This window comes from Spinacia oleracea, chromosome 4, assembly GCF_020520425.1.
Source record: "Spinacia oleracea cultivar Varoflay chromosome 4, BTI_SOV_V1, whole genome shotgun sequence".
In the NCBI taxonomy this organism is placed as follows: domain Eukaryota; kingdom Viridiplantae; phylum Streptophyta; class Magnoliopsida; order Caryophyllales; family Amaranthaceae; genus Spinacia; species Spinacia oleracea.
The window spans coordinates 1,278,322-1,299,767 of NC_079490.1; the positions used below are offsets into that span (position 1 = coordinate 1,278,322).

Sequence of the window (21,446 nt, forward strand, 5' to 3'; positions counted from 1 at the left end):
GAGTTTATCACAAGTCTGAAGGTGAGTTTGAAGGTGAGTCTGATTTACGAGTTTTGGATAATGTGATAAAATACTACATCGAGTCTGGAAGTGAGTTTGAAAATCTGATGTACGAGTTTTGTTTTTAAAATATGACGTGTCTTTATTTATAATCTAAATTTGTTTTTGAAAATAAGAATCAATTTTTTTTGACTTAATTGTATAAGGAGTACATAGGTGATCTTAATAGTAGTACGAACTACATTCAAGGCTTTATTTTGGCCAAAGCATGCCATGACCGCTCACGAAGTCCCAAATTTTCCTATTTAAGGTTAACAAGTTAATATTAAATAGATTTATACTAGTCTATCCCTCTTCGATCTCCTCAATAATCAAGTCCAGCTCCACCTTTGATACGTACATTGTTTATGTGAAAATAAAATACGAAGTAGCAAATGAGTGATGAATATGAGTATGGCTCCATTCAATGCATATCATATCCATTGACATTCCCCCTTTATATCCATCATGTATGATATAGGGCGTTTTTTTATGTAATAACTCATGCCTACGACGAGTCCTTTTTCAGTTTCACAGAAAATCTCCTCGAAAATTGAATGGAAGTCTAATCTATTCACTATGCCATTAAGGTCATAAATGATTGTTGAACCCACATAAATTCTCTTCCATAATTATTGTTGGAAGATCCTTATTGTACATAGGGGTAATAATCTTAATGAAAATGTAGTAAAGCTAATGTTCAATAGTTCACTTCTGTGAAGTACTCGTGTCAGACACGAATATATGTCTAACAAATAACCAAGTAAGTTAAAAATTTAATTCCCAAGAAATTTGAAATTCACCCACATAAATAAGACGAGGATATTTCTGTTTCTAACCAACAGAATATGAAATTCAAATTCTTAGGTGCACCCTAGTGCACTCAGAGCTAGTACGTGCACCAAATGGCTTTTTTATGTCCATTGTTAGTCCTTCTCATACTTTTCTCGTGCACATGTAGAGTTAGATGCACCCTGGTGCGTCTTGGATGTGTTCAACACCTCATTGCTTCAACATGTTAAATTCTTAATGTTTATTCTTATATTTTTTAAAGCAATTTGTGGAATAATTTGTGTTATTTGTGATAGTAAATTCCCATGTGAGAATTTTTCTTTTGGATGATTAGGATTTCCATGTGAGTTGGGCATGTCTTGTTACATTTGCTTGCTACTATTATTGATATGGCCTTACCAAAAAGATTCAACATTGATATTATTGAGTGGGTTTTCTATTCAATCTAAGTAGCAATTTGAGTGGATGGAAATGGAAGTAGCAGAGTACAAGAATGGGTGTCTTTTATTTCTAAGTTACTCTTTGGACACATTCCATGTTCTTCCTTATACAGAAAAAAAATCAAATAATACAAGGAAATGCTTAAGGTTTAATGTTTAGACAAGAAACACTATCATAATTTACAAATAGTGAAAACTAAAAATAAATTTTTCTCTCTTTTTTGTTTACAAAATATATATTTTTTAGTGTTTCTTGTCATATATTTAATACTCTATAGTACGAAGTATATATATTACTCAATTATAAAAACTCCGTAATTGATAGGATTATTTTCCTATATCACCCGTAACAATATTATTGTCTTCTCACATTAAAAAAAAAACCTTAGATCAATCTACGCGTTTTATTATAATTATTATTGACTACTCCGTATATTTATATCTTTTTTACATTGAACCCTAGAGAAAACTAAAATAAAGCATCTGAAGCACAATAAGATTTACATCATTCTCATTTTCTTAGTCCCGTTTTGAAAATTGTGTTAACGATATATTTTAAAAGCGAGATAGAAGGGAAATGAATGTCTCGCTCTCATTCTTTTCCCCAACCTTTTATTCAAATAAGGGAGTTTGTTCCTAATCCTTCTCTCTATTTCTTCTTACCCAATGTGAAACGAAAATCTGAATCATAACCCATATTATTCATATGATTGGACATGATCATATGAGTGTTTGAATGACATGGTCATATGAGTGCTTGAATGATTGGCTCATAGCCATTGATTTTGGGGCCATATTTTACTTCTTACACTGTTAAATGATTGGACAAAGCACATTTCTGTATGTTAAAAACAGAAAAACTTTATGAATTACACATGGATGATTCCCAATTAATGGTAAAGGGAGTACTCTCTAATAGTTACCACATTGGTAATACTCTTATGCTCTATGTTATTTGGACTCGGATACTAGTGCCGGACACGAGTACGTGTTCAAGTGTCCTATTTGGGTAAATAGTGAAAAATCTCAGGATTTAAGTCGAAAATAAAGTATCTGAGTGTCTTATCCAGACCCATGTCGGAGTGTCGTGGATTCGACATGAGTACTTGAGGTAAAGTGAAAGGTCGGAATAACATGACTTATGCTATTTTACTTGGATATGGATACTTATACAAGTGTCTGATTAGGCTTGAATTTTAGTCAAAAATGAAGTTTTGAAGTGTCACAATCATATCCGAGTGTCGAAAATCGACATCAGTACTTAAGTAAAATGAAGAATTCGAGTAACATACCCAATAAGAAGAAAATATGAATTAGACACTTCACCTTACAATAATATGATATATAATGTGGTCCCATGTACTTTGCCTTTAGATTTGATTTCATGTGATTCTTTATTGTCCTTTATGATTCATTAATAATTTATATGGAGTACTTCATATAAATTTCTCTTAGTTTAAGGATTAATTTTATTGAGAGATCACAATTACTAGCTCAAAATCAAGCTTATTGAGCTAACCTGGAGATCATTATTGGAATATTTGTCTTACATTTCTGTTATGTCGGTTACTCTATACCATTACTGCACAACTTCATTAAATTCTCAGTTAATTAAATAATCTTTAATGTACGTGTTTAATGAACTACACTAGCTACTACTGGCTGACTGGCTCTACTTAATTGGGTTGCAAAAACTTCCGACTTATTAATTTTTTCGACAGGTAAGGGACAATGTTCTAACGGGTCGAAATCTCACTCAAGTCAACCAGAGACATAATAAGGTAAAAAACTACTTCTAAGTGTCATAGTGCTGTTTGATTCCACTTCTTTAAAGTTGTGAGATTCAAACCTTACAGTTAAAATTCAAAGAGTAATCTTTAACATACGTGTTTAGTGAATTGCACTATCTATTACGTAGTAGCTACTAAAGTGAGCGTAGTAAATACTTCTTACTTAAAGGGTATATAGTTCTTCAACAGGTAAGAGAAAGTGTTCTATCTGATCAAAATCTCACTCAAGTCAATGCATTATATCTTAACAGACAAGACCCTTTAGGATTTGCACCTTTTCCTAAACTGCCACGATATGGTTTGATTCCAAATTTAAAGAGTAATCTTTAACATACGTGTTTAGTGAAAGTAGCTACTAAAAGTGTGCGTAGTAAATACTTCTTACTTGAAGGGTATATAGTTATTCAACAGGTAAGAGTCTAAGAGAAAGTGTTTTACTGGATCAAAATCTCACTCAAGTCAATGCATTATATCTTAACAGACAAGATCCTTTAGAATGTACACCTTATCCTGAACTGCCACGGCGTTATTTGATTTCAGTATCAACTACTTTAAAGTTGTGATGGTAGAATCGAACCGAGTCAAACTTAAAGTTTGACTAGTTTGACCACAAATTGGATTTCAACCAAGGTAACAAATTCAAACTCTTGGTTTTGACTTTGACAGATTTGTTTTTTCAGATAGGAACAAAGATTTGTATCCACTGACTCACTACTAAAATATGATATCATGTCTTAAAAATTCACAGAAATTAAGGGTAAGCAATTACTGTTTGCTAGAGTTGGGATTAAAAAGCCACAGAAATTAAGGGCAGCCCTAATAAATAAAGGCTAATATTCTGCAAGACATCCAGGACCCAAACCACTGAAACTCTGGACCCTTAACATTAAACACCCCTTCACAATTTCACATGGGCATTGGCCTCACCACTTTCTACCTCATTTCCTTCTTCTTTCTAATTCAATTATTTCATTTATCTTTTTTTTTTATTCCAATCCTTATCTGTTTTTTTTCCTACTTTCAAGGGTAAAGCAGTCATTTCATTACACCCTCCTCCTTTCTAATTCAATTATTCATTTATCTTTTTTTTTTATTATTAATTCTTGTACTTCCTCCGTTCCAAAAATATCGCATCATGGTTGATTTTTACTTCTCCAATCATTACTTTGACTATTAATATCTCAAATCGTTTAGAAGTAAAAATTTTAAAAAATTAATATTTGGAAAATATATATTGATACGAATCTAACATGACACCACGTACGAATCACAAAATATTGCCAAAGTCGTTGTGTTACTTGTGTGAATTGCGTAAAAAACAAATGATTCGATATTTTCGGAACGGAGGAAGTATATTTTTTCCCTACTCTCAAGGGCAAAACAGTCATTTCACTACACCCTTCTTTTTTCTAATTCAATTATTTCATTAATCTTTTTTTTCCCTACTCTCAAGGGCAAAATAGTCATACTACACCTTCCTTCTTCCCCATATATATTTAGAAACCCTTCTTTCCTAAGCTCAGCTCACTTCACTTCCTATAGCAAGAAAAAACACCAGAGTGAGAAGGACACACAAAAAATGGAAGTTGGGTTTTGTTTCTGGGCAGTTGTACTGACAGTTATTACGGTTGTTAACGCCTGCCCGCCGTCAGACCGGGCAGCACTTCTGTCAATCAAAGCTGCCCTTCACGAACCGCATTTAGGCATTTTCAATTCCTGGACCGGACCGGATTGCTGTCACGGTTGGTACGGTGTGAGCTGTGATCCGTATATTCACCGGGTTGCCGACATTAACTTACGGGGCGAGTCTGAAGACCCGATCTTTCAACGGGCTCATCGGGTCGGGTACATGACCGGGTCAATTTCCCCAGCAATTTGCAAGTTAGACCGTCTCAGTAGCTTGACCATAGCTGACTGGAAAGGTATCTCAGGTGAGATTCCAAAGTGTATAACTTCACTCCCTTTTCTTCGGACCCTTGATTTAATCGGTAACCGGTTTACGGGTCGGATTCCGGGTGATATTAACCGGTTAAAGGAGCTCACGGTTCTTAATTTAGCTGATAATATGCTAACCGGGTCAATTCCTCCATCGATTGTCAAGTTGACCCGGTTGATGCATTTGGACTTGAGAAACAATAGGTTATCGGGTGAATTACCAAGTGAAATGGGTAAGCTTAAAATGATGAGTCGGGCTTTGTTGAGTGGAAACCGTCTTGGTGGGCCTGTACCCGTCTCATTATCCAATATCTATCGCCTTTCGGATTTGGATCTTTCGCTTAATCTGTTGTCGGGTCAAATACCCGATATGTTCGACAAGATGCCGGTATTAGCATCATTGAACCTTGATGGTAATATGATTTCGGGTCAAATACCAAGGAGTTTGTTGAATTCGGGTGTGAGTATTTGTAACTTGAGCCGGAATGCGTTGGAGGGTCGGATACCCGATGTTTTCGGTTCGAAGTCGTATTTTACGGTTTTGGATCTTTCTCACAACCGGTTTAGTGGGCCTATACCCAAGTCCATTTCCTTAGCCGCTTACATTGGGCATTTGGACTTGAGCCATAACAACCTATGTGGGCCTATACCCGGCGGAGCCCCGTATGATCACCTCGAAGCGTCGTCGTTTGTTTACAATACTTGTCTATGTGGCAAGCCACTTAGTAAAAGATGTTAAGAGTAACAAAAATGAATGTCTAAGCTACTTGGTTCTTTTAAATTATCTTGGTCTATATATATATATTCCATTGAATTATTTATGTTAAGTTTTCAATGTTTTTTTAAGAATTTTAGGGACACGTTCCAGTATATTAATGTAAATCAAGTCCCGTCAAAGTTTTGGGACTTTGGAGATGTTAAGTTTTCATTAAAAACATCTCAAATCTTATTGGTAATTTGGTTTTTCCTATAGATGTAGTATTGGTGGCAATATTTAGTTAATATTGCACATGCAACTATTAATTGCAAAGGAAATGAATTGATTTTGCGCCATGGCAATATTGATATTGACATGAAACATACCAAGTGAAATGCACATGCATATGTGACTATAATGGGTGATGATAAAGGTCGCAAGTTGCGACAACATTTAGTTGTCGCAATCTTACGTGTCGAAGTTTAATTGGTACATATAGACGCCACGTAGGCTATACTTCATCATAATATTTTTACTATCAATTCGATATTTTTACTATGAAAAATGTAAATAAGGTATTCGATGTAAAAAAAGAAACAAATTATAATATTAAGATTTTCCTACCTTTTTTCCTAACATGTATAATAGATTATTTAAGTTAAATGTTTTAGTTTCCAATTTAAATCATGACACATAAGCATGACATGTCATCATTGTGACACAGCTTAGAAACATACCAAGTGAAATGCACATGCATATGTGACCATAATATCTCCACCTTAAATTGTCCATTAATGTACTTCATGAATTCAATATATCCATATAGGCACTCCTTTAGTTTGAAATTAATAACCACGTTGATAGTATAATTTGCACTAATAGTGTAATTGTTGCGGGATGGAATATGCTTATCGTTATTGTCTATAGGTCATAAAGAATGAAGAATGGACTAACTAACACTCCTCCGTTAGAAACAGTTGCACCACTTTCATTTTTTGCACTATTTATATATTAACTGACTCTCCTTTTACACATACATAAAAAAATAATCCGAAAATAAATGTTATCGTATAAAAAAATGGTTGGATTAGTCTCAATTTATATACTTTTCAAATTATCAAAAAAAAGTTATTTTTACTAATAGATAATTAAAGATATTAACAGTCAAAGTTGTGCGTTGGCAAACGTGAAAGTCAAAGTGGTGCAACTATTGTGCGTTTGGTGATTTTCACATAGTATTTGCTTCTGATACCTGTGGTTCAATCAATATAAGGGACACAATTATACAAGAGGAAGTGTTTCCAGTGTGTTCCCTTAATGCTACATTTACATTTAACAGCACAATAAAATGTCGAAAAACAGATCTGTTCAGGCTTCTGACCTGATGTATTGTCTTCTAAAACATGACATTCTGATTTTGTATATACTTCTGCAGCTTCTGATCTGATGTTTTAGACCTGACCAAATATAGCCCGCCCTACTGGCCCGGCCCGAAAAAGTGTGGGGGTTGGGCACGTTTTTGTGTGTTAAACCCCAGCCCGGCCCGGCCCGAACTGTGATCACCCCTGTGATAGTTAAAGTGTCGGTTGCTGCTAGAGAAAATCAAGTCACTGAAATTATGTTATAAGCTGATACAGTCTCTCATTCAGTCATCTGCTGCTATTTTCTGTATCTAAACTGTGTTTGCAAATTTACATACAGGGTATTGGTTTGGCATTAATTTCCACCATTGATGATAGCTTGTACGTATTGAGGGATCGAAAATCAAGTCACTAAAGGTATGTTAAGCTAATACTTTCCGTATCTGAATTGTGTTTGCATATTTACATAAGGATACTTTTTTAGGCACAATTAGAACTGGCAAGAGCTGATCCAACCCACCAACCCAACCTGAACCTAACCCAATAGTAAAGGGTTTGGTCAAGAATTTAAACCAGAATATTGAAATGGGTTGGGTTAGGTTGAAATTTTCAACCCGAAAGCAACCCGCGTAACCCGTTTAAGATCAGGTAAGTATGTAATAGTGTAATACAGATGTGTAGAATGCTATTTGAAAGATTTTACTTCTCATTTCTTCCTTCAATCTTGAATAATTATTTGACGTTTTGAATCATGTCAATTACATATTGGAATAGTAGCTTTTGCTATTAGATTTATCTCAAAAAAATCACCCCGTAATTATATAGTCAAATCAATTTACACGTAAAAGAGGGGGAAAAAAACTTAAACAGGTCAACTTCAGGTCAACTTGTTTATAGCCGGTTTGGGTTGGGTTGAGAATCTCAATCCGTTTAAGTAAACAGGTCGGATTGGGTTAGAAAAATCTCAAACCTGTATATAAATCATCTGCTGCTACTTTCTGAATCTGAATTGTGTTTGCAAATTTACATACAGTAGACTGTTTCTCAGGCACAATCAGATACTTTCCCATAGTATCAGAGTCTAATATTAATGAACATAGAGAAAGTAAAAAACTTCTACTTTGTAATGTTGAAATAAACATTATAAGATTCATTCTTCATATTCAACAATGGTTCAAGAACATAACTCCTCCTCAACCCTTTAGCCACAAAGCTAATAGCATTGTACTTCTTTACACCCTCGTTCCACACGAAGCTCACCGCGTCCTTGAATGAAGAATCCGGTGAAGTCCCAGACTCGCATTTTAGCATCACATTTCTGTCACTATACACAAAACAACCATCTTTGGTTTTCAAAGATACCATTCCATCTTTGCCATTCACACCTTTAACAACAAAAAACTCGGTAGATTGCTTATCGGCATTTGCATCTATAATAGTGAGTGATTTGCCTCCGCCTTGGTGAGCAACTACCATTCCCGGAAAATCAAAAGGTTCAATCATCACCGGTTTACCAATAAGACTACCTTTTTCTTTCGAAGTGGAAATGAGCCTAAACGTAGCATGAACATAAGAGTCATTCTCAGCTTCAACCGTTCCTTGCATAGTTAAAACTTGGTTTTGGTTCGAGAGGAAGAAGTTTGCGTTTCCATTTTGTTGAGTAAAGGAAACTAGATGGGAATTGTAGTCAGCTGGAATTGGGGTTATCCAGTCTGAAATTGAGTTCACTGATCCTGTTTGAATGTCGTAGTCACCCTTTGATAGACCCGCTAGTAAGTAAGGTCCGTATAAGATTGCTTGAAGCGAGGCATAATCAGGTCGATCATCTGAAAAATGTCATTGAAAAATTATTAGTCGAATAAAAACTCGTATGCTAATAATATGCTATGTGAGAAGTAAAAACTAGTCTTGAACACTTGATCCATATTCGCTTCACACTGGTGAGTGGTGACTAGACCTGTCAAAAATCGACCCGACCCGAAAACCGACCCGAACCCGACCCGAAAATACTGGGTCCTGAACAAGATTTTGTGACCCGTAACCCGATTTTATCCGAACCCGAGCAACCCGAAAAGTAATGGGTCAAAACCCGACCGAACCCGTTTTGGACCCGACCGATTGAAAATCATTGTATTTATACTAAAAAATGAGATTATGAGAAAATTTAAGCATAATAAGCACGTTGTTTTTACTATTGTTGTGTGTAATATGATTTTATTTATACTTATACGTCATTTTATAGTTGAATTTGACTAAATATAAACTTGTGTAGGAAAATTTGTTAATTTCTGCTAATACTTTGTATATTTATCACCTAAATTAATGAAAATATAATGCGCGTTTTAAAATCTCTCAACCCGTTGGGTCGACCCGAACCCGAAAGTTCTGGGTCTTGAACAAGCATTTGTAAACCCGAACCCGAAAATAACCGACCCGATTCAACCCGAACCCGAAAATAATTTTTTACAACCCGACCCCGAAAATAATTTTTTACAACCCGACCCGACCGACCCGTTTGACAGGTCTAGTGGTGACTATAATTACTCAAAATTACGAAAGAAATCATTTTGAAGGACCTGAAGAAAGAATGCTGTAAATTAGACCTCATCATCATGAGCCCGCACCCGCTGGCCGGCCCGAAAAATAGCGGGGTTTGGGCAGAATTTTTAGACCTGTCTTTCGGGTATTTTGGGTGGGTTTGGGGAAACTCAAAAATGTAATTTTAATTATAAATTTTACCCGGTCCGAAAAATAACAGGGTTCAGGCAGAATTTTTAGGCCCGTATTTTGGGCCTGACCCGGTCCAAATTTTTAATTTTTGGGTGGGTTTGGGGCAACTCAAAATTGCAAGTTTAATTATAAATTTGGCGCGGCCCGAAAAGTAGCGGGGTTCAGGCATAATTTTTAGGGCCCGACATTGGGGCCCGGCCAGGTCCGAATTTTTAATTTTTGGGTGGGTTTAGGGAAACTCAAAATCACAACTTTAAGTATAAATTTGGCCCCACAGGAATTTACTGCCAGAAGTTTGGCCCGACCCGACCTAGTGAGCAGAATTTTCAAGCAGTGGCCTGGCCCGTATCCGGCCCGGCCAGCAATTTGATCAGGTCTACTGTAAATGAAGAAACAGCCAGCATGTCATAAGCTTAAAATATCTGATTTTGGAATCACCTTGAATAAACTCTGTTCTTAGGACCAGCGGAAACTGCAGTGAAACTTCATCTCCATTACCCCAATTCTTTGATATTGTTAGAAAACTACCTGGCAACCAAAAGAGTACATTTGAACAAACTAATCAAAACTTTGTTTTCCTTTCTTTATTTTGTAGTTCTTGATATTGTGGATTTTGCATCATATAACAAAAAAGGAGTAGTGATAAATTTAAAACCTGGATTCGTCAAAGGAAAATCGTTTCCATTGAGTGACGCTTTTGCATCACTCGAAGATGTCCAAGAAGGTACCCGAAAATTCAGTGCAGCTGTCCCTGAACCCTGAATATTAGAACCCGAGTTTAGTAAAGAGTACTAAGGCGATGTTTGGTTGCATGTAAATAGAGGGAGAAGTGTGAGTTCCTAGGAAATGTTTATATAGCTACTTGTTTGGTTGACGTGAAATGGGAGTAATGGGGGAATTATAACTTCCTTGGAAAGTTAAAACTCCTATGAACATGGGAAGTGGCTTACCTGCCCTTCCCTTGGTAAGTCATACTTCCCATGTCAATTCCCATCAATTATAAGGTGTTGTTTGGTTGGCATACAAAAACATGGGAAGTTAAATTTTCTAGGAATTGCAAATATATGAATTTAATTCTATAGGAATTAAATTCATGGAACTTCCTAAAGTTGTTTGGTTGACGAATTTTTAATTGAATGGGTAGGAATTTCAACTTCCCACAAAATGGGGGAATTTGCTTACCTAGTCACCCCTAGATAAATAGAAATTCCCATGGGAAGTTACTTCCCACATATTAACCAAACAACTTTAGGAAGTTCCATGAATTTATTTAAGGAACTCGTTTTCTAAACATTTGCATTTCATGGGAAATTCTATTTCCTATATGAACCAAACGACACCTAAATCCTCAAGTTCAACCAAACATAATCAGCCTATTTCCTAGGAAAGTAACAAGGGAATTGAAGTTACTACCCAAGTGAACCAAACAAGCATTAGTTCAAGTTTATGATGATAAATACCTCCTTTGCCGAAATTTTGATTTTGATTTTCAGGCTTTGATCCCAGGAAACGACATTATCTACAACTTGGGTTAGTGAGATATGTGCAGAAGTCCAATCGAGTGAGCTAGGTATGTACTGAATAACATAGAGTCCCGGTACTTTCCCCGTTTCTTCAAAGTATATGGAATCTCCTAACTTAGAGAATGACTCAATTCCTTCATAAAATATGAGCACAAAGAAAATCAAATTAGTTTCCCTTCTTTACCAAACTCCACACTAAAAGAGTAAAAGCACCTTCAAAAGTTCAGACCTGTTCCGTAGCAGCACCAGAAAGAATCGAACTGAGTACCCCAACCATGATTTCCGCCTCTTTTGGTAACTCCGTGCCCTAAAGGAAGCATATAGATCATGACACCAGGGTCGGTTCCTCTTTGTATGCTTAGTACACCATTTGTGAGTGCCCGTTCATAGTAATCTGAGTAAATCATTTCTTTCGTCCATCTAAACAAGTTCCGCGAAACCTATAAGCCAAATTTTCAAAAGATAGCTTGTGTAAGATTAGCATTGAATCATTGAGCCCACCAAGTTGTACAAGACTCATAGTCACACAAAGCATACCTTTAGCATGTTGTAAGTTGTACAAGACTCTTCATTTTCAGTCTGTAGCCTGTCGCCTAACCTCATTGGGTCATGCCTAGTTGTAGCCATAAAGATTTTTCTAGTAAGGAATTGTTAGAAAAAAAGGATGAGTGAAAGCTAGCTTGTGATATAATACCAGAACTCGTCCTCTGAAGTGCCTCCCGTTGCATAACTGTGGGTAGAGTTTACTAAATCCAAGAAAAATGTACCTATTTCCTGCTCAACCAATTATAGATTAGAGAAAAAACCAATAACAATTTTCTGCAGCTAAGCGCTCGTTTGGTATCTCAGTCAGTTTCCAGTTTTTTGGTTTTAGAAGCCATGTGCTTTATACTGAATCATGAACTAAAATGTAATCATACTTATAGTAATCATGTTAATTTTGAAAACTGGCAACAAAAAACTGGAAACTACTTTTTATAATTTTCATATTTTGGTTTTTAGTTTTGTAAAAAACAAAAAACTGGAAACAAAAAACGAACGGGCCCTAAGCTAACCATTTTTTCTGCAGCCACTGACCTTGTATAGTTCATCACCAGTTACTTCATATCGCATTTGAGCCCCAATAACAATCGGAATGTGAGTATTTGAATGAAAACCGGAGATATCATCAGCCTACACAATAGAATTCGGGGACGAATTAGTGTTGAGCAATTTATAATTGATCCATACACGCGGACTGCCTGAAAAAAAAAAAAGGCACACACAGAGGAAAACTTCAAACAGATTATTCAGTACCTTCATTGCTAGTAGTCCTAGAAAGCATGGTTTATCAAAAAGATGTGCCAGCAACAAATGCTTCTGATCACCCTGTAGAAAACCATAAGAAGTTACCTTGGAAAAACGAGATCCAAACAAAGAAATCATCTTATTACAGTAAAAGTGAGTGAATTTCAATGGATCATAGAACCTCACAACTTTCAATTTTCTTAAAAGCCGTTTGGTTTGGTTTTTTTTTTATCAAAGGGAAAGGGATACAAATCATACAACTAAGTTAATTCCCTTTTATGTTGTTTGTTAGACCAATTCAATCATTCCCTGGTCACCCTGTAGACAACCATAAGAAGTTCCTTAGAAAACCGAGATACAAACAAATAAATCATCTTATTACAGTAAAAACAAGTGCATTTCAATGGATCATAGAACTTACAACTGTCAATTTTTTTAGGGGGGTATTTTGGGTATTTATCAAAGGGAAAGGGTAATCAACTAACTTAATTCCCTTTTGTGTTGTTTGTTAGACCAATTCAATCATTCCCGTTACCCACCTCATTCCCACAACTTCCTTCTATCTTGAGTGAATCAATGTGGATCACAGAACCTTACAACTTTCAATTATTAGGGGGTTGTTTGGTTTGGGGTTTTTATCAAAGGGAAAGGGTAATCAACTAACTTAATTCCCTTTTGTGTTGTTTGTTTGATCAATTCAATCATTCTATTTACTCCCCTTGATTCCCCCGCTTCCTTTTACGTTGATTCCCTAGACTTGCGAGGAATCATCCTTACCCCCAAAGTCTTCTTCGCCTAAGCTCAACTACTACTTTGACTGCCCATTACTATCTCATTACATCACACCATAGACCGATCCGGCTAACACCACTCCCACCACCGCCGACGTCCTACCAACCACCAGCCACCACCCTACAACCTCTGAAACCACCAAGTCACCACCGAGCCACCACCCAAACACATCCAAAACCACCAATCCATCACCCTTCCATCTCTGAAACCACCAAGAAACCATCCAACTGCCTCCTAAACCACCCAACAGCCTCCTAAACCACCAAGTCACCTCCAAAATCACTCAACCACCACCGAAAACCAACTCCAACTCATGTATTCTCGTCACTCTTTGTACACTAATCAACAATTCATAGTTAAAAGCAAATTTCTTTGGCCTGTGGATGCTCTAACCAGTAAACATCAGAAAGCATATGTTATTAGGGATATTTTTTAAACAAGAGTACAAAACATTCATGCAACTTATAGGGTCTAACCACTACTAAAAACTTGTGAAGAAAAAAAAAAGGGAAGAGCATAGTTATAGTTAACTAACCGTGACCATGTACAGCCGGTAGAGGACATCGTTCATGCCACCGGTCTCTTCGTTTTGTGACATCCAATGTCGTTCAATAGTATACTTCTTTATCACATTCCGAACACGTATGAAAAAATAATTAGCCATCGACGTAACCATCTGCAGAGCTTGAGTATTCTTAGCATAATTATACTGATCCAAGAGTCCTGCCATAATCTGCCAACAAAACAAACAATTAAGGGCTCGTTGGGTATCACTGTTAGTTTTCAGTTTTTTGTTTTTTTTGTTTTCAAAGTCAATATGATTTAGATTGAATCATGAACTAAAACTTAGTTACATTTATAGTATTCATATTGATTTTGAAACCTGACAACAAAAAAGTGGAAACTACATTTTGTGATTTTCATATTTTGGTTTTTAGTTTTGTAAAAAACAGAAAACTGAAAACAAAAAACGTGAAGTCCGTACCTTGTGGATAGTGTAGTACGGTGCCCAAACATGTTGGACAGCTTCGAATCTGTCGAAGAGTTCAGGTGGAAATGCAGAAAGGTACCCTGTTTTCATTGCATCTTGACACTCTTTAAGGGCAGAAACTAATGAAGTCATCTTTGCTTTAAGAGTCTCATTATGTGTACTTGCCCACATTTGTGCCGTTGCACTTAAGTAATGCCCTTCACCATGAATTGCAAAATGATCACTTATTTAAACTCCTTTCTTTTAACAAGCATTTTTTTAATCAGAAAACTAATTCATTAATAAAATGTCATACGACATCTACAAAAAAATTTGAATCTAACAAATGCATAACAAATCGAATCAAATAAAGGTTTCCTTCATCAAACTATGATTTCTGAATAGATAATTGCATTGTAGGATATCTCTCATAAGCATGACTATTTACTATACATATAGCCATACATCACACATATAACCAATCCATTTCTTCTTCACACTATTCCAAACTCTCATAACTAATGAATATGACATGAACTTAAAAACACACCCTTTATAGTATATAGTTTGGATTAATCAAGTCCCCTCCAAATAACTTAATTTACGTAAGGATAACTCAATCATAAACCATTACTAATTTCGGAAAGGTGATACAAGTATAATTTTTCTGAATACCATAATAGATATGTGACTGTTAATCCCGGACAAAGAAAGCATGTGATATGTTTTCACATTACTCAAACATCTATCCAAGTTTTTAACATGTGTATCATACAAGTATAACAGAAACCAAAAGAACAAGATCAACATATATAACATGAAATGATCAAAATAAACAAATTGGTTTATAAAGCTTAAACAAAACAAAAGCACGTGATGTGTGAATATAATGATACGGCTTACTCCAATAAGGATTGACTGACCTACAAAATGGCCTTGAACATGTATGATTTTTCCGAATACCATAATAGATATGTGACTGTTAATCCCGAACAAAGAAAGTATATAATATGTTTGCACATTACTCAAACATATATCCAAGTTTTTGACATGTGTATCATACAAGTATAGCAGAAACCAAAAGAACAAGATCAACATATATAACATGAAATGATCAAAATAATCAAATTTGTTTATAAAGTTAAACAAAACAATGGCAAGTGATCGATATAAATATAATGATATGGCTTACTCTAATAAGTATCGACTGACCTACAAAATGGCCTCGAAGCTCGATATTGGGTGCTTCCCAACCACCATAAGGAGTTCCAGGAGTAGCCAAACCAGCAGTTTTCCTAAAACTCCAAGCCAAGTTATCAACATTCAAGATCATCAAATACTCTAAATTTGTTTGTTGAGCTTTCCCATGTAGTGATTGAGGGTCTAACCTCACATTATCAAGTGGGATTTCATTAAGAAAATTACCCTTAATATTAGTTTTAGAGTATTTAATTTTCTTATACATGACATTCCAACTAAATTCATCTTCTTCCCTCAATAGTTTCCTAGGGAATAGGGTAGACCAAGCAACTTCATCAGTTGGGGTTAAATGGTAATTATGATCATGAGACATTACTTCTTTTTTCCAAGTCTCATTTTTTGATGTCATAAACTCATATCTAAAGGTTTTTGATGGGAATATGTTTGGAAAATTAGTACACTCTTTAGTTGTTTGTGCTAAACACCCAGATAAAAAAAGCAGGAAACTTGATAATAGAACATGGGATTTTAACAAAAATCTCATCTTTTTTGGGATCAAAATTAAAAACCCAACAAAACACTTTTATCAAATTTAGTGAGAGGTTGAAGAATTGTACCCAATAAAAATAAAAAAATTTGAAGAAAGATTGTGAATTTGTTCAGAGGGAGAAAAACCCAGGTGTGTATTTATACAAAAGAATTGAACTTTACATAAATTTGAACAAAAAATGACGACAAAATGAAGTTAAAATCCAAAAAACAGTCACCCAATTGGAAAATTTGTAGTCCCGTGAAAGCTAAGAATGGTTACTTGAGTAGGATTTCTAATTTTCTACAAAAATACATGTTTTTACAAAGATATATATTTACTGTGGGACTACAATGAAAGAAAGAAAGATAAGTGAAAATGCAAGTGGTGTAGAGAGAAGAGAGAAGAGAGAAAGAGACAGAAAGAATCACGGATGAATGTCGCTTTTGGATCAAATTGGGTGGCCTTTTTCTTAATTTTCTGAAATACTTAAAGACATACTTAAATTAAGAACATAAATAAAGAACACAAGTTTAACGTGGTTAATTAATAATGTGTTAGTTACGTCTATTGAAAGATGAGAGGGAAATTTTGTTGGTCTTTTTATCAATGTGTTAGTTACTCTATTGAAAGATGAGAGGAAAGCTTTGTTGATCTTTTTAGCAATGTGTTAGTTACGTCTATTGAAAGATGAGAGGAAAACTTTGTTGATCTTGAGGAGTACATAACTACATACACAAATACATCTATGTTATGTCCTATAAAGTTCATATACTTTGTAGTACTCTCTAGAGTTATACGAAAAAGGTCTAGAAAATAACCTCAGACAGATAACCCTAGCCCATAATAACATATCGGCCTTAAGTTTCGGGCACAGCGAGACCTTGTGATGTGTTGCTTGAAGGAGGCTTAACCGATTCAAGGCATGTTACTTTGGTAAAATACAATGGTAAAATACTTTGGTAAAATACAATGTAAAAAAAAATGTAAGATAGTAAAGAGGAAATGTGGCATTTCTTCTTTTCAAAATGATAAGTTTTCCACCTTGAGAAAGTTGTTTTCCACCCATTCGCTAAACAAACAAAGAAACATGACAAATCACTTTTTGAGAAAGTATTTTTCGTCAAAACAAACAGAGCGTCTTTGTTTTTACAGTGTAGTGAAAAGAATGCCACAAACATTATCCGGTATTTAACTATTTATACCTTAATAATTTGATACGCATCTACACTAGTACATTACTAATAGTAAGTTTATTTAGCATTCATAGGTATCTATGAGTAAGCAAATTGACTAACGCAGACAAAGGCTATATACGGGAGGAAAATCCAACACTTCAAAATTATGACGAGCTTTTCAAATGTTTTTATTCTATTTTTGGATACATTTTATTCGATAATCTTTAAAGGCCAACTCGTTTTAAAGGATAAATACAACAATTCTTTATGAATGACAAATTTTAACTCATATTCGTTAGATCATTTGACCTTCATTTAATTGTTTGACCATGTTCAATAGTTGGTACTAGATAAGAGGTGGTATGTATGACGTGACATGTGGTTTGACAATTTACTAACTGTCATCTGATTTTTTTGTAAAAATTTGTAATTTATGATTAATAATGTTAAAGATCGAAAACTCACTACAAGTATAATATTTAGGCAGATACATGGATTGAATGTTACTTTTTGGATAATTGGGTGGGCTATTCTTTGACAAATTGAAGTAAATTATATAATCTCTTAAGTTTAAGGTGGAATTACACTTTAATTAAACTTTAATTAGGGGCAAGGAATAAAATTTAATTACTTGTGTCTATAATGAAAAGCAAATTGAATAAAGCATGCTTGGTTTATGAGGTGGGAATTAATTATTCACCGGGATTCCTATGTTGTTTGAGGATTCAATGTAAAAGCATGTTTTGACTAAAAAGTTACAAGTGGTTCAATACACTTTCATATATCCTATGTTCGAATTCATCATTTCATCGTGTCAGATTTAGTAAATTCGAATCAGGTCTAATAAGTTTCAATCAGTGTTAATTAATTTTTTTTTTTTTTTGATATAGGCTCAAACTTGCATAATGGAAAATACAAAACTACACTAAACACTAAGGTCTTTATAGAACATTACAAATACTAAACTAAAAACCGAATTACTAAAAATCGAATTAATAAATAACGCAAGGGTCTTGTGCTCTTCTTATTTTAGCCCGTAATTGTTGAAAACGCCTTGCTCACGCCATTTACACGACGTTATCTTGCCAAGGCAATATGCAACTATGTTTCCTTTATAGTAGATGGTGCTCTAATTAAATTTATTAGGTTTAATAATTTTAAATAAGTGTAATTCAAATAAATTTAGGAGATTTTAAGTGGCGAAAATGCACCTAAGTTCACTTTAAAATGTATTTTAGTACTTTAGAAAAGTGTTCTTACTTTTTCCATTTGTAAAAATCCAAACATGTGATAAACACTAATACTTAGCTCAAAGGTGCACATTAGAAATTAAAGTTTGATAACATCATCAACATCAAATCAGATAAACATTTATCTTAACTTCTCAATCAAAATTTAATTCTACATGTGTCCTTGTATTAAACTAATTTCCCCCAATTAATCATGCACCAACTATATATCCATCAAAATTTATTATACTCGTTGTGTCCTTATATTTCTTCCTTTAATCATGCACCATTGAAATTGACATCCCAAAAATATCACAACCCCAACCCCCTTCTCTCTTTGCTTGAAAGAAATGAATTCTCAAATTTCAAATCTACCTTAACCACAAATTTTAGTACGTACTCCCTTCGTTTTTATGGAATTTTGATAATTGAAAACGCACATTAAAATATACTTCCTCCGATACATGACACAATTGGGTTTTGGACTCTATTTACACAAGTTTATTTGACTTCCTTTTGTGATTTATACTTAAGAAAAAAATATAGTGGTGTGTTGTCTTATTAGATAGGTCTTAATAAATATTTTTTAAATATCAAATTTTTATAATTTTTTCTTATCCATAACTGAAGATATTAATGTTTGAAATCGTGCATTGACAAACGTACCTAAATAATTGTGTCATTTAAAAAGAACAGAGGAAGTACTACTTACCAAGTACTTCGTATATAACTAGATTATCTAGAGGTGATCAAAATTTGGGCCGGGTCGGAATTTAACACAAAAACTCATGGCCAAATCCATAAATTTGATGTAGGCTTTTTCGGGCCGGGTTCAGGCTTTGTTCTTAAAGCGTAATTGAGGTTGTCCAACCCGGTAGTTTTCAAGTTGCGTTGGATCAGGCCTATCGGCCGACCTGTAGATGATCAGGTCTAAGATTATCATAGTTTTGAAGTTCAACCACATAAATGGTAAGTCACTAAGTGGAAAGATTCTTGAGGAATGAAAGGAGTATACAAATAACATGCGCAAAAATCCGAAATATATTGATTTAATGTTTAAACTTTACTTCAAAGGTGTTAAAACTTGATTAATTCACCTACTAGTGCATGATTGATCATTATATAGTATAAGAAGCATAATCCAGGCAACAGTGACTAAAGACTTGTTTATTCATCTTTCCTCTTTGAGAATTGAAACTAAACAACAAAGATCCCAATTTCTAAAAATAATAGCAGTCCAATATAAATGACATGGTGACACCTAATAAGAAAAGAAGACATGGAAACACTTAAATGACTAAATGTAACAAAAGGTGTTCTTATTAAGTTATTAGGGCAATGAAGGTCCACAATGGCACAATGTCATGGGATGAAACTATGAAAGAGAACATATATAATAGAGATAGAAATTTTGTCACGTAACCTATACTTATACTCTCATGTCTTTCTGAAATTAGTTGTCACATTAACTTATAGTTGAGCATAGAACCGTCAGGATCATATTTGAGCAAAATCTGTAGGTCATTTCGGATCCGTATGAACGTTCAAGGTGGTCTTGACTAACTTTTCGCGTCGATCACTCAAGGCTTCGAGCCGAAGGCTAATAAGGCTTTGTTTTCTTCACCTGGTCTGGTCTGATTTTTTTTGTTTCTGGTTTATTCTGAATGTTTTATGTGAGTGGTTTTAGCTTTTTTTTTAGTCTGATCTAATCTGTTTTTTTCCTAATTCGATTTTAAGAAAAATAAGTAATAAACAACAAGAGTAACGCGAAGAGAACAAAACCTTAACGCGGATTTTGGTTGATCATGCTTTAAAATATAGTTTGATCATTAAAGCCTTGTGAAAACGTGAAATTATGTTATAGTCCCTATGATGATTCCTTCATATCATGAGTTTTCTAGATCTACTACGAATCTCAGTTGGCATTTCCAAAAGAAATGATACAAACATACACGGGTTAAAATGAGAGTTACAAGAATTTGTAGTTTTTTTGCATGTAAGCATGTGACTATGTGTCTATATGTAACCTACGACAATACATTTAATGACCTTGTCAATATACTCTTCATGTGTTTCTATTTAGCCTTATTTGGCAACTATGTTAAGCTAGCGTGTGCAACACATACGCCCGTACAGACGTGACTTATATACCATCAACTTGGGTAGTGCATTCACATAATATGCGACATATATTAATATATCACTCGTTAGAATAACAATTCTCCTAGGAGGATTTACGTTGGATGCTGCACTAGAGTGAAATTTGAGTCCAAATCCATTTCAACCAAAATTAGGCATTTGTGATCGATTTGTCATAATTGGGCTTATCCAGTTCGCTAACACCTCTAAACCTCATACAGAGTTCACTTTTTCTCAAAGCTCTTTTAGCGATCCTAAACTAAGTAACATGTTCAATTGTTTAGCTAATTTAAGTTTGATGCTTTTAAGTAAGAGGGTGTACGTTGGATTCTGCACTAGATTGAACTTTGAGTCTGAATCCATTCCAACCAAAATCAGGCATTTGTCGCAATTTGACTTATCTAGTTTGCTTACACCTCTATAAGGAGTTCAATTTTTCCGAAGCTCCTACACCTACTTTCATGACTGAGAAAGAACGAACATCGACAATTGTATTAAGTAACATGTCCAAGTATTGGTGTAGCCAACTAGCCATCGTAAAACTATGAAAGTGTCTAAATTCAACCAACAAATAACTACGCCCCAAAATGGCAATTATTCAACTAGCTATATTATTCAACATGTGACATGAAAGACATTACCTATCCGGCTACAACTACAAGACTACAACCCTACAATAATCAAACTTACGTAATTAAGTGAATCAAGTAAGTGAGTAACTAACTATGTGTGGTAACAACTAACAAGTAACAACTACAAGTTGACAAACTCAACCCTAATGTTGGGCCAAATGTTGCTAATGACTAGTGCTGTCA

At 34.7% G+C, this 21,446-nt stretch overlaps 2 protein-coding genes and 1 long non-coding RNA gene across 4 annotated transcripts in view; 2 read left to right on the forward strand and 1 right to left on the reverse strand.

Annotated features, from left to right (window-relative positions):
• LOC130459191 (uncharacterized) overlaps positions 1 to 14,576 on the forward strand; it is a 26,888-nt gene extending 12,312 nt beyond the window's left edge. The window contains exons 5-7 of the long non-coding RNA XR_008918408.1: positions 2,993 to 3,052; positions 7,395 to 7,471; positions 14,340 to 14,576. This is a non-coding gene — a long non-coding RNA (uncharacterized lncRNA). The remainder of the gene's footprint in view (positions 1 to 2,992; positions 3,053 to 7,394; positions 7,472 to 14,339) is intronic.
• LOC110801913 (DNA damage-repair/toleration protein DRT100-like) lies at positions 4,574 to 5,823 on the forward strand. The gene has a single exon (XM_022007318.2). The coding sequence runs from the start codon at positions 4,641 to 4,643 to the stop codon at positions 5,733 to 5,735; it is 1,095 nt and encodes a 364-aa protein (XP_021863010.1). The 5' UTR covers positions 4,574 to 4,640; the 3' UTR covers positions 5,736 to 5,823.
• LOC110801903 (uncharacterized) lies at positions 8,008 to 16,542 on the reverse strand. Of its 2 annotated transcripts, none has more exons than XM_022007312.2 (12): positions 15,569 to 16,542; positions 14,372 to 14,574; positions 13,922 to 14,119; positions 12,604 to 12,675; positions 12,385 to 12,480; positions 12,002 to 12,081; positions 11,845 to 11,920; positions 11,537 to 11,747; positions 11,245 to 11,441; positions 10,440 to 10,542; positions 10,223 to 10,312; positions 8,008 to 8,880 (listed from the first exon to the last, which is right to left on the reverse strand). In XM_022007312.2, exons 1-12 carry the CDS (start codon positions 16,098 to 16,100, stop codon positions 8,171 to 8,173), a joined length of 2,568 nt encoding a protein of 855 aa, XP_021863004.1. In that variant the 5' UTR covers positions 16,101 to 16,542; the 3' UTR covers positions 8,008 to 8,170. The 2 variants fall into 2 exon arrangements, with proteins under 2 accessions (XP_021863004.1, XP_056682376.1); XM_056826398.1 differs by lacking the exon at positions 15,569 to 16,542 and adding an exon at positions 15,280 to 15,510.
• Between the last annotated feature and the right edge of the window lie 4,904 nt (positions 16,543 to 21,446).